Consider the following 13,521-nt stretch of genomic DNA (forward strand, 5'->3'; position numbering starts at 1 on the left):
GAGAAACACGCTGGTTATATTCCCTGCTACAGGTCGGGCTTCTCAAGGGGAAGATGCTGAAACCCAGCACGTGGTCGGGAAGTGTCACACACAGCACAGTTCTGCCAGCCCTTCTCAGCCCTGATGGGATGCTCTGTCCCCTCTCCAGCCCTTCTCAGCCCTGATGGGATGCTCTGTCCCCTCTCCAGCCCTTCTCAGCCCTGATGGGATGCTCTGTCCCCTCTCCAGCCCTTCTCAGCCCTGATGGGATGCTCTGTCTCCTCTCCAGCTTCCCTGTAAAAGCACCTGAGCTGCTACCGGCCCCCGCCACAGTCTCCTCCATCTGACTCCAGTTTTTCAGAAAGGAGCTCATTTTTCTTTCGAAGAACCATACAGCCAGGGAAGAAAAAAAAAACAAACCCAAACAAAGCAGACACATCTTCAGGGACCAGCACCCTCCTTCTAAACCTGCTCTACATTAGACTCCCCCCCAACCTCCCGCCCTCAATTTCCAGTCTACCGGAGCTCTCCCAAGCCAATAAACCTCAAAACCTCAAAAGACCGAGAGGAACGAGCTTTCTTTAGCAGCCCGGCCCCATCTTCACGGCTCTCCCCACCTCCCTCCCGCAGCCATTTGTGCTGATCCTTAGCCTGGGAAGCGAGCAGAGCACCCGTTTAGGAGCTCCACGTGGAGCAGCCACCATGCAAACACCCTCCACCGCTTTTTCCTCCACGCTCCGTGGCCTCCCCGCCTCCCGAGGCCGCGGGGCCGAGCACGGCCCGCCCCTTCCTCCGCGCCGCGCCCGCCGCCGTGCCCGGGGATCCGGCATCGGGGATCCGGCCTCGGGGATCGGGCATCGGGGATCCGGCTTCGGGGATCCGCCATGCCGGTGCGTGCGGGGCCTCTGCGGGCCGTGGCGGGGCGGCGGGGCAGGGAGGGCACTGCCCCCACCGGGAGCGGCCGCGGGGCTCCGCCGAGCCTCGGTGCTCCCTCAGTCACCGAGGCTCCCCGAGCCTCCGGCGCTCTTTCAGCACCCCCTGCCTCCCCAGGCCTCCCCAGGCTCCTCCAGCTTCTGGGGCTCCCCCAAACCCCCCGACCCTTCCACTCCTCGAGGCTCCCCCAGTTCTCGGTGCTCCCCCAGCCCCCAGGGTTCCCCCAGTTCTCGGTGCTCCCCTAGTTCCCCAGGGCTCCCCCAGCCCCCAAAAGCTTCCCCAGACCCCCAAGGCTCGCCCATCACCCCAAGGCTCCCCCAGATCTTACAGCTCTCCCAAACCCCGAGGCTCCTCCAGCCCCCAAAGGTTCCCCCAGTCCCAAACTGCCCCAAACTCCAGCCCGCCCCCCAACTCCCAAGGCTTGGACACGGAAGGGCAGCACTGATGGGATCCTCCTTCCCCCCTGCCTGCGCACTTCCCCAAAGCACCCAGGGCCTTTGAGAAATAAAACGAAGAAAATGGCAATTACACTGAAGAAAACCCAATGGGAACCTCCATCCCAAGCTCCTTCCTGGGTGAATGATCCCAAGAGGGTTTTAGCCTCACAGTGGCAGGGGGCACAGGGTGGTTCAGGAAGGAAATATGGGTTGCGTATTTCCAAATGAAATATAACAATTGAACAAAAGCTTTTCTTTTTTAAGGAAAGTAAAAGGCATATGCAAGAGAAGGAAATCAGGACTCATCTGATACCAAGGGTTGAAGGCAGTGGTTAGTTACTGTCAACAGCATTTTGTTGACCCAATGTTGCTCATAGGCAGTGAAGATATCGCTGGGGCCCCAGGGGAGTGGAGGGATGAGAAAACAGCACTAATGGTCCTTATATTTCTGTTTTGCTTGTATATTTATTATGTTGAGGACCAGAAGCCTTGTAGACACGAGAAGAATAGGATAGGGAAGTACCGATAACCTTGCAGATTTAAGTCAGGACAGCAGGTAGCTGGAGGCAAGAGATTTGCTTCTCCTTGGCTCCTCTGGACAAGCCGAGTAAGCCCAGCAGAGGCCATGGAGATGGCAATTTGTGCTGACTCTGGAGGTAGCCACACAATCTCCAAAAGCCCCTCAGGATTATGCTGTGGGGGACAGCACAAGGACATCGTAGGGAGGAGTACCAAGAGTTCTGTTTTGCTGAGGATCCCTTAGTGGGGTGTGTATGGTCCTTTTGGCTTGAGAGACTTTGAACCCCCCTCCCCAAGGAAAAAGGCAAGTGTGGAGTGCTCATGGTGTATTTCCAGCTGTGCTCTCCCTGACCCCTCGACTGCCTCTTTTCTTTCCAGAAACACGAGTTCTTCGTGGACATGACCTGTGAAGGCTGTTCCAATGCAGTCACCCGTGTCCTGAACAGGCTGGGAGGTGAGTCAGTGCTGGGTGTGGGACAGCCAGCTCCAGAGCAGTGCCCTGGGGTCCACCATCCTGAAGGATAACGCTGTGGGTAAAAGTTAAAAGCTGGAAACTCCTTGCTCTGCTCTGAGCTTGCTCCTTAGTTGGTAACAAGTCTCTGGTTGTTTGCAGGTCTGTGACCCTTGGAGAAGTGTCAAGGGAGGGAGGAGCTGCCATGGCTGCAGGTAGCTCTGAGTCACCAGGGCCTCACCCTGAACCCTCTGGGAAGGACACTGGTAGACCCCTGCTCAGGCTGCCAGAGGGAAGGGAGGTGAATGTCCTGCCTGGCCTTGTTTCCAGGGAGGCCTGGGGTGACTGTGGTGCTTCCCAAGATGTGTCAGCAGCAGTCACAGTGAAGAGCTGCTGAGCAGAGTGTTTGGTGGTTGTCTGTGTAGACTACTTTTAGTACCAGCTAGAAAATTATAACCCATATCTCCTGTTTGCTGGCATTTCCAAAAGAGAAGGATCTGGCCTGCACTCATCAGTCGTGAGGACCTACTCCCCTCCAAAGGAGAGAAATTTCTAGTCACCTAAGCAAAGGCCTTGAAAATTCTTCCAGGCCCCATTACTACACTGCGACAATCCCATTTTCTCTGTGTGTGGTTGTCAGCACCTCCATCACTCTTCAACAGGCTGGCCAGTACCAGCCTCATATGATGATGTGGCAGAGCTCTCAAAACTGATACCTACAGGTTTTGTGAAAACACACAACTGCATAGAGAGTGCATGTCCAGTTCCTCTCACTGGGATGAGTGGTTCACCTTTATTAGCCACTGGGAAATCCATGTGGTAAAATGTCTTTTCCCTCCTTTTACTTCCAGCTGTTAAGTGGTACTACCAGCATCTTGTCCTGAGCCTTTCGTAACCCTATCCACACTAAACCAGAGCACAGACTGAGCTGGATGGAGATTTTAGTGCTTGGTTTGAACTCAGCTTATCCTGGTTCCTACATGAATGGTTGTGTTGATCCAAGGTGGGGTGAGCAGATTAAAGCAGTCGAGAGACTGTGGTGCCTGAAGACACCTTCAGTCATGGAGTCATGCTTTGACCTCCTTCATAGCACTGATGGCAGGACACCAGGTTGGTTTTGCTGGCTGGTGGTGGTATCAGAGTGTGCTGGCAGGAGATAAATGTCCATTTGACTGACAACCTGGGGAGCACAGATGTGTGAAGATGAGCTCTGCCTGCGTTTACACCATTTGGCTGTTTCTAACTATGCAAAATTTTTTTCCTCATAGGTGTCAACTTTGAGATAGACCTGCCCAACAAGAAGGTGTATATTGACTCGGAGCTCAGCGTTGACACCCTGTTGGAAACCCTCAAGAAGACTGGAAAGAATGCTTCCTACCTCGGGGAGAAGTCTGCACAGTAGCCGTGCCTGCTGCGAGGAGCTAGGTATATACCAGCTGTATCCAGTGTGGAAGAGAGACATCTGAGCTTTTTCCAGCTCTCCCAGTAAGACAGGCATCTTGCTGGAAAGCACAAATTTAAAAAGACCTGCAGGTCAAGCTTCAGCAAACCCCTCATAGCAGAGAAGCAGCTGGAGCATACACAGGGACCCATTAGTTATTCTGCACAGCCCATGTGATCCCAGCCTTGGCTGTAGTGGAAGGGTAGAACACAGCCTCTGTGCCATTCCCAGGTGAAACTAGAGTTTGCCAGAGCTTATTGTGCATGAAAAGAAATCCCAAACACACTTTACAGCTGGCCAGAAAGGGTGGTGGGCCCCAGCAATAGCAGGGAGGGTGATGGGACACAAAACCCCTTTGGGTGTGTGATGCTGTGTGTGCTCTTAGCACAAGGACCTCCAACAGCTGATTCTCTTGATAAATCCTCCACTAAACTCTAGGATGGAAAAACAGCAGCTCCCTGGCACTCTTCTGGATGTAAAATGTTAGGTTTCAGAAAAGCTCCCAGTACACACATTCCCTGGCCAACTGTCTACTCCAGTGACAGCCTGATTGTTGCAGCCTGTGAAACTTCCCAGAATTCCAGCATTATGAAGACGTGTACAAAACTCTGCTGACTGTAAAATATATTGGCAGACAAGGTTCAATTTCAGTGGAAAAGAATAAAGTGGGAGAGGTCTGCCCACTCACTGTATGTATTGTTCTTTAGTGTGCAAAATTATTACATGACATCTCCTAAGAATTTGGTTCTGTCAGTGGAGCTTTCTGATCCAGTGACATTTTCTTTAATGGTCTAGTTGGATCATCACAAATACCCAGCACAGATGCACTGAAACCAGTTCATGCTGTTTTAATTCCCAGTCAGTAAATTAAATCAGGGATTTATACCAGCAGGAATTAAACTGCTACAAGAAAGAGCTGAGCTGATAGTGATGTGTGTGCAATAGATCTGCATTGTTTAATAGGATGACAACAGATTTAAATCTGCAGTTTGTATCATTTGAGTAAGCTCTTAGAAATTGTTTAAAATCATAGCTGTAATCAAATAACAGCCCCACTTCAACAGAGGGAGGCATGCTCTGAATTGATCAGTGCCTCAAATAGTTTACAGTGTATTTCAGTTTCCTAGTGTTGACTGCAAGGTCTCTTACAGCTTGCAGGGACTTGTAGACTATGTGTCAAGTGCCTGCAGAATGTAATTATTACAGCAAAGTCATTCTCAAATAACGGGGATGTGTCTCTTTTCCTGGCCCAGTTTTCCCATTTCTTTCCTTATATGACATCAAGGCAGCTGGTGAGTCAGTTCAGCTGGCCAGCGTGGCAGAACATTTCTCTGGATGCCTTTTTTTTCCTGTTGCATTTTAACTGAAGCTCTTTGACTTTTTCAAAGATCTTAAGACCTAAAACAAAGGAGAGCGGGGTGCTGGACTGCCCTTGCAAGATCACTTCAGCAGTCAGGCTAAAAATCTACTAAATTTAAACTTTGCACACCACATAAGGAATATGTTCAGGGGCTCATCTGTAAGAGGAGAGAGGGGAGTTGCAAATCCTTGGCTCTGATGGATAGATTTCCTTTGGCCCTCTTCCTGTTTGACCGGCAGAGGGCATGCCTGTATAACGTTATCTCCTCTGGGCCTTGGAATTCTTCTCCATTTATTTATTTGTTTCTTTGTTTGTTTGTTTATTTTGCAGGAACTCAAACATGACTTCAGCGAAAAGGTGGCTTAACTGTCTGCATGTCTCCCAAGTTGCTGTGTCGTTTGACCTTTGCCAGATGTTGGAAGGCAGAGGGCTGGCAGGAGGAGACAGCTGGGTCTTGGGCTCTGGGTGTGGAGGGGTCTGGGGGAGGAGGTTTCTAGTTTCTAGTTGTTCTAGTTTCTATTGTTTCTAGTCCCACAGTAAATCAAGGTGCTGCTTTGAACTTCCAGTGCATGTCTGTGTGTCCTGTGTGTCTTTGTACTGCTTTGAGTGGTTTTCTGTGAAAGAGGTGGCTTTTAGGAATGGAAAACTCCCCTTTCCGTGCAAGACAGGTCTCCCAGGAAATTGCAGCTGTCCTTAGAAGCTGACTGCAACCTCTGCCTGAGGGACACATCTCAGGAGAAGTGATAAACTAAGTGCTTGAATGTCACTTAGATTCAGGGAATCTGCATCTTGGAAGTTGTTTTTCCATCACTGAACAAACAAACTTTCCATTTGGGATGCAAGTACTGGGAAGAAGGGACTTTTTTGCAGCCCCTGTAAGCCAAGGATAACCAAATGTCCTTTTGAGCTCGATGTGGCCTTGAGGCACAAGTGTGCAAAAGAGAATGCCTGAGCTGATGAGAAATACAGAAAGGATAGAGGAAGGAGAAGGGTGTGGGCATATCCAAGGTCTCTTATTTCCTGGCCCAGTGACGAGTTTTCTGGACTGTACTGTTGCTTTAACTTCATTCAGGTTTTCAGCCCAGTGGAGGGATTGCATGTGTGTGTTCCAGTCTGGTGTCTCTTATTTCACAGGGGAGATGTCTCCCACACCTACCAGTCACACAGGGCTTGCTCTACAGAGAGGAAAAGCAACTAAGGACTGGAGGAGAAGGTTACTCTGTATTTTAGAGATTTTTCACAACTAATTTAGATTTGTTTTGACATAATTGCAATTTATTCTTTCTTACAGTCGCTTGCTGCTTCAAAGTCCTTCTTTACCTTTGATCCAAGCATGATTAATTGCTGTAGATGCACTTGCAGGGGGCTGGAGAGGCACTTCAAGGAATGTGTTGCAGACACTTTTTATTACTGTTTAAATTAAGGGAAGCTAAAGGCTACAAGTGCAACATCATTGCTTTATTTTCTTGCCTTAAAGTCTCCCAGTTTTTCAGGAAGTTTCCAGAGCCAAGACCCAGAACCACAACCTATTTTTGCTTTGTGTCCATGCAGTCAGATGCCCAGTGTGACCCTTCCAGGGTCCTGGGGAGTGAGTGAATCCCTTTCCCTGGACTGCCCTTGCTGCCCTGAGCTGGTGTTTGCCAATCTCAGTTATTATTTATTGCTTTCCTCCTCCTCCCAGGCTTGGTCAGTGCCCAGGCAGTGCCAGTGGCTGAGCTCTGGTGCCGGTGGCTGGGGGAGGACGTGTGCTGGCAGCCTGGTGAGGAGCTGGAAGACACAGTGGCCTTGGAGCCAGCAGTCCTTGTGGCACTTGCTGTCTGCCAGGCTGGCAGTGGCAGTGGCAGTGTGCTGCCCACACAGGACAGCTCCCTCTCTGCCTTGCTGAAACCAGGCTGCTCCTCCTTGGTGTCTGGGGTGCAGCTTGTGCTGTCCACACTCCCCTGTCTGCTCTGCTCCCTTTGCCTTGCTCTGCTTTGGGTAAAGCCTGCTTATCTCTGAGACAAGGCAAGGTTTGTACCCACAGCCAGCCAGGAGGTTCATGCAGACACCTGAAGCTCCAGCACCCACCTGCAGGGCTGCAGTCTCCCAGCTCTCCCCTCTGTTGTTCAGTGTGGGCAGAGAGCCCAGACACTGCTTTAAGCTCTGGCCTGTTGAGTAATAACACCCTGTGACAGTCCTCACTTTGGAGTGTGGGCTGCATTTGGGCTGAATACAGCTGGGATAGGGAAATTGGGGAAGATGGTTGAGTCTGAACAGAGCTGCAGGCCTGCAGGGTGGCTGCCTGAGAGGTTTATGGGAAAGCTTTGGGAGGAAAAACAACTTCATAGACTAAAAGAACAAGAGAGTCACTACCTAAGGAGAGTTTCTTTGTTCCACCACTGCCCAGCTGGAACATCTTCATTTATCATGTTAGCCTGAACTTGACTGCATCTCATGGAGAGGGACCCCAACAAGCCCACATGGATAACGTGGCCACGGTATTTTCCGCAGGAAACAATATGCCAGACACTGAGGCTGTGAGGCTGTTTTCAGACAAGGAAATGCTCAGTTTGCAATGCAAACAGGAAAGGGTGGCACCTGGAAAAGGAGCTTTCCTATACCACAGACACCCAGGCTCTGCAGGACATCCCAGTGACCTGCTGGAAGAGTGATGTGTCGGCAGGATGAGCAGCTGGTGAGGTGCATGGTGCATTGCCATCCATGAATATGTCATCCCAGCTGCAGGGAGGCTTCACTGCTGGTTTCTTTTTTTCTTTTTGTTTAATTTCTTCACTTCTGGTTTCTTCAGAAGGGCCTCAGCCATGCTCCAGCTGAACTGTGAGAATCCACGAAGTGCCTGTAGCTGCAGCACCAGTAAGAACTGGGCAAACCCTGAGGGACAGGCTTAAAAAGTTCTTTTGTTTTCCCTGCCTCAAAATGATCTTTCCTCCCGACCTCCCTCCACAGTGTTTCCAGCAGACAGCATTTGCTTTTCTCACCCATCTCTGTGTGTTTGCAGCATTGCTGCTGGGCTGGGTGTCATTTTTCACCCAGTGCTACTTTCCCCTGCTTTTAAACAAAAATCTAATTTCGGTGGAAAAGTCTACAGCCTCCAAAGCCCAGTCCTTTATCCACAAAAGAAAAGCCGTGGTTATCCCGGGGCTGCCTTAAGCACCACTGGCTTTTGGGCAGTTTCTAATTACCTGATGACAGGCAGGGGATGATTTTAGCCAAAGGAGCAGTTGTACTCAGTCGAACCACCCAGTAAATTTCCAAAATAGCACCGCAGGCTGCAGAAAGCAGGCAAGGGACAGGAGATCCCCCTCAGTGCCTGCAGATGGTGATTCCTGGTGGCTTGGAGAGATAAATTGCTGTGAAATTTCAGGGTGGGAAAGAAGGGTTCCTTTTGCAACAATCTCAGGAATTTCACAGGTGTGGCGTGTCTGGGTGTTAAGACACGTGTTACATGGTTACATGGGGGGATTCATTACCAAAAGAGGGGGATTTTCTAGTCTTACTGTGCTTTTAAATATTTGCTGTAAGAAACAACTCGGCCCAGGCTTCCAGTTTCGCTTGCCTGCCTGTTCCCAGCCCAGGCACAGCAGTGGCAGAGCTGGGGGGTGATGAGCACCATGACTGATGGGCTGGTGGGCAGGATCATACCCTCACACTTTTGGGGTCAACATCAGCAGCATTGCCCTGAGCAGCTGCTCTTTGAGATAAAGCTGTGCAGCTGGACCTGGAGGTTGCCCTGGGCTGGGTGTTCAAAGTCAAAAGCATCACTGGAAGTGGTCAAATATCTCTGCAAATGACATGGTCCCTCAGAAGGACTCCAAACTGTGTGGAAAAGGCTTGGTGGTCTCTCTGAACTAAATGTGCTGGTCTTGAATCTTTTCAATAAGGTCTGCAAAGACCCAATCTACCTCATCATGGGGCCCCCCTGTGCCGGGTGATTTGCAGAACTGTCCCAATGCAGCACTGACATACAGAGCAACATCAAAGGCCTGGCTGGTTCCCAACTCCCCTGTTGATACATGCAGATTCCCTGAGTGATTATCACAGGCAGCTTTCCACATTGCAGCTTCCAAAGCAGCAAAGCACACAGGGTTCTGACAGACTCCCCCTCCAAGACTGTGGCAGCATAAATAGAAAGAAAACACCCAACAAATCAAACAAACAAAAAACAGGCTTAATTAAGGACTTCAAGAGCAGGAAATGTGCACACGTGTGCTTGCCAGAGCACAAATATTTTCTTTTGGAGCTGCTTTCTCCAAGGGTTCAGTAAGGTGATGGAGGCTGGGTTACAGAGCAAGGGTAGCAAACAGTTCCCAGCCCCTCCGGAAGGCAGTGGCCACAGGGCACTGCTGTTCTGGATCCTCCCCCTTGCTCCAGCCTTTGGCTTTAGGCTCCCACAGTATATACTGAAGCTATTCAACCATTTGGCTAAAAGCAGATGGGGAGGGAGTGAAAACAAAGTCAAACGAGAGGGAGAAAGGCAGCTTTTGTGCAGCCTCTGTTTGCAAAAGACAGCCCAAGCCCCTTTTGGACTAAGGTTTAATTTATTGGGCTCTAGAGAGCTGAGGTTCACAGCCCCACAGCTGCTGCAGGCAGTGGCACGTTGGGGCAGCGGCAGGGAGCGGGTGGGAGCCAGCTCTGATAAGTGAGCAGCTCCCTCAGAGGGGCTGTGGGACACACAGGACACTGTGTGAGGACCCTGGCTGCTCTGCGGGCAGCAGATCTGGCCTCTCACTCTTCTGCTACAAGGGCCTGTCCCAGGTCCCCTGAAGGGATGAGGGAAACTGGTCTGCATAGACAGGAGCCTTCAGCCTGGCCTTTCCTGCTACTGTCCCTCTGCTCGTCATGTCTGTTCCTGAGCAGCTCCCAAAGCACTGCTGGGTGCTGCAGAGCTGGGTTCACGTTTCCTCTTCACCAGTCCAAACTAGTGGGTTGCTGTCCCTGGGGCAAGACACAGCCAGAAGAGAGATCCTGCAGCATTTCAGACTTTTTCACAATTCCCAGCTGGCATGAAATTCCCAGGGCAGGATCATCTCTCTCAGCCCATCTGAGACCTGCTCACCTATTTTCAACAGATGGGTGAGAAAATGTTAAAACAAACACAACTCATCCCCTTGTAAATGAAAGGAGATGCCTGAATGGAGCAGGAATCCACTGTGTGCAAGTACCCTCCTGCTCCATTTCAGATGGAACAATTTCCCCCCCTCTCCAGCTCCTGCTGGGCTGTGGGCAGAGTTTGGCCCAAAGAAGCCAATGTCAGCAGGGTGCTGACAATGCCCAGCAATGACAACAGGGGACTCAAGCTTAATCTGTTGTGCACAGCTTCAGAAAACCCCAGCCCACACAGCTATTGTCAGGGTGATCCCACTGATTGCATCGTCGGTCTGCTTGGCACACAGCTGTCTCCAGGGCTCAGGGCAGGGGTCCCTGGGGCAGTGTAGGGAGCAGTCCCAGGGTCCCTGGGGCTGCCCCGGGTTCTGTGGACAAGTCACAGCACAGGCTTGTGCTGTGCTGCTCTACAGATACAGCCTAAGGTCCTTTGGCTTTTCCCTTGCCTTTGTCAGCTGGTGCAAGCTGGTTATTATATTACTACTACTATTATTATTATTATTATTATTATTATTATTATTATTATTATTATTATTTTATTATCCTCACAAAAGCATGGGACAAAGAGTCTTCCTTTGGTGGGAAAAACTCTGACACCAGCACTTGCATCCCTGTTTCCCTGTGTTTTTTCCTTCCCCTGCATCTGTCCAGTGCTCCCTGGTTGTGCCCTCCCAGGAGCAGCCAGCAAAGGAGGCAGCTCGGTGGGAACGATCCAATTTCCAGGGCAACTGGGACGGGACTGAGTCCAGAGTGTCCTCGACTCACAGAGCCGCTCTTATTTCTCCACAGTTTCCTCTCCGTTTGCTTTCTTAATTCAGCCTCTCCTTTGCCAGGGAAGAAGCCAAAAAAGCAGAGATGTGGCACATCCAGAGTCCTCCCAGCTGGCTTTACAAGTGCTGGGGGATTTTTAGCTTTCCAGTTTCAGGAGCAGCCCTCCAAGCTTGCCTTGCCCTGAGGTCAAAATATGTCAAAGTATGGTCAAAGCAAGAGCAAAGAAAGGCAGGAGGCCAGCTGTGACTCTAAAGGCTTTGTGCTGAGCTTCTCACCAAGGGTCCATGTGCTGAAGACACAGATGTGTATCCCCAGGTATAGAACATCATCCTTTGCCACTGGTGCTGGTCACCTCTGCTATGAACAGCTGAAGATACAAGTCCTGGTGTGTCCAGAGGAAAACCAGAAACACAAAGTCCAGAAATCATCTCAGCAAAGTGTCTCCAACCCCCTCCTGCCATACCCTTGTTTTCCTTCTCCCTGGCAGAGAACTGCTCACAATTCCTCCAAACAGGGTCTTAGCATGCCAGTGGAATGGCACGGGCTCAGCTGCACCCCAGGCCTTGCAAGAAACCAAGAAACCTTCCCTGTGGGCCACCCAGAGATCCAGTGAACAGCAGGAGCTGCACTCGGCATCAATGCTGAAGAGCCACTTTGAGGCAAAGGGATCTGGCCATGAACTGCTCTTTGCCATGGAAAACAATAGACCCAACCCAATGCCAGAGGGTTTTAAAATTCATCCCTAGAGTGGGATAATGCTGAAAACCTCCAGCTGTTATTTCCAGATTTGCAACCCCAACAGAGGAGCAGCCGATTCCTGCCAGAGCAGCAGACTTGTTTGTGTGTCTGTGTAGAACTGAAAGCCAGGCATTGCTTCCCATGCTGGCATTGTCCCCACGCTGGCATTGTCCCCATGTCCCTGGCTGTCTCAGCACATGGGGAGCAGGAGGGAAAGTGTCCCTGTCCAGCTGCAATAGGCCCTCCCTGGCTTGCAGGGCAGAGCTCGCTCCTGGGCTGGGGGCCAGCAGCTGGAGCCCCCTCCCAGACACATCAGGCTGGGACCACACTGCAGATGTGGCCATTGGTAGGTGCAAAAAGAGGGGCCAGGAGATTAGATCTCACTCCTCCCTTCATTTCTTCCAGATCCCCCAGAAAGTCAGGGAGAGGGATGAACTTTCTGATTCCACTGGAAATGGTAGAACACAGAGAGATTTGGGGAGGGATCAGAGAAAGAGGTATCACTTCTCATCCAGCCTTTTCACCCACACTTTCAGCAGCATGGTTTCCCTTGGTAGCACTCGCTATTTCTAATGCCTTGGAGAAAAACCAACATGAATGGCCCCACCTTGAGAGAGATGGCATCAATGTCAGGCCAGGCACACCTCAGGCAGTGAGGACCTCAGTTCTTGGGGGCTGCATTGGATGATTTTTAAAGGTCCCTCCCAACCCATACTCTTGTATGGTTCTGGGATTCTCCAGAGTTGCCTGTGGGAGAGGAGCAGGAAGGAGCCCTTGGGCACAGGCAGGAGCCAAGCTCCCGCAGGAAGAGCTCAGATGCCCTCACTGTCCACAGGAGGAAGGATGTTTTCCCTCTACTTTTCACATAAAATAGAAGCTTAAAGGGGACTTCTCTGAATCTGATAGGTTTTTTTAAACTGTAATTCTGGTCCCTCCATCTCCTGAAACAGCTGCTGATAACATATGCAGGGCACATGCCGTGGGGAAGCACTGCTAATTTTAGCAGCAGGTCCTGAGGGAGGGACCCTGCTCTGGGCCAGGCACAGGATGGAAAGTCACAGTGTTTGCTCAGGGCCCCACATGACCTCGCTATTTTGGGGCTGCCCACATCCCCCCTTGCCCCAAGCCCATAGACACAGTGTGGCATCAGCCCCGAGCTCTCCCACAGCCCAGCTATTCCTGCCAAGCCCCGGCCAAACGGGATGGTGGCTTTTGAAGGGAAGTAAACAAGCTTCAGGGCTAAATTGAGATCCCCAGGACTCATCACACTGAAGCAGTAATGGAAGAGGTATTTTGTGCCCACATATGTCTGCTGTATTTTTATTCAACTAAGGGGGTTGTGTCCTCTTGGGCTTCCTTTACTCCCTGATCAGTGAAATTCCTTCAAGCTCTACAGAGATGATGTGAGTGACTCCTCCACTGAGTGGCCCCTGCAAGGAACAGAATGTCTATACAGGGCCTTAAAGATGTCAATTGATCAAGGTAAGAAGATTTTAAGAGTAAAATCCACACTGGACAGGGGAGCTTAGAGAGGTTGAAAAGTGCACAGGAGATGATTTGAAAGGAGCCAGCAAGCAGAGATTGTGTGGTCAGTGCTTCCACTTGGTGTTAGCCTGGAGTGGCTGTGTTTGTAAATCAAAAATCCCAGAGTGGCTCCCATCACTGCCCCTACCAGCCCTGCCTGCCTGACCCTACAGCCCTTCAGAGAGCTCCTGCACAACAGGGGTGGCTCAGGCTCACAAGACATCCTGCCCCAAAGTCTTGTCAAAAAATATTTCCTACTATCCTA

At 50.8% G+C, this 13,521-nt stretch overlaps 1 protein-coding gene across 1 annotated transcript; it reads left to right on the forward strand.

Annotated features, from left to right (window-relative positions):
- Positions 1-749: 749 nt before the first annotated feature.
- ATOX1 (antioxidant 1 copper chaperone) lies at positions 750-5,685 on the forward strand. Its single transcript, XM_005523591.3, has 4 exons — positions 750-869; positions 2,247-2,322; positions 3,588-3,744; positions 5,451-5,685. The coding sequence occupies exons 1-3, from the start codon at positions 864-866 to the stop codon at positions 3,719-3,721; spliced, it is 216 nt and encodes a 71-aa protein (XP_005523648.1). The 5' UTR covers positions 750-863; the 3' UTR covers positions 3,722-3,744; positions 5,451-5,685.
- Positions 5,686-13,521: the final 7,836 nt, after the last annotated feature.

This window comes from Pseudopodoces humilis, chromosome 17 (genome assembly GCF_049639895.1).
Source record: "Pseudopodoces humilis isolate 2021_Gansu_Grassland_sample_001 chromosome 17, ASM4963989v1, whole genome shotgun sequence".
In the NCBI taxonomy this organism is placed as follows: Eukaryota; Metazoa; Chordata; class Aves; order Passeriformes; family Paridae; genus Pseudopodoces; species Pseudopodoces humilis.

Coding starts and splice junctions, on each gene's coding strand:
- ATOX1 (XM_005523591.3), top strand. Junction 2,323..3,587: donor TGTCCTGAACAGGCTGGGAG/GTGAGTCAGTGC, acceptor TTTTCCTCATAG/GTGTCAACTTTGAGATAGAC.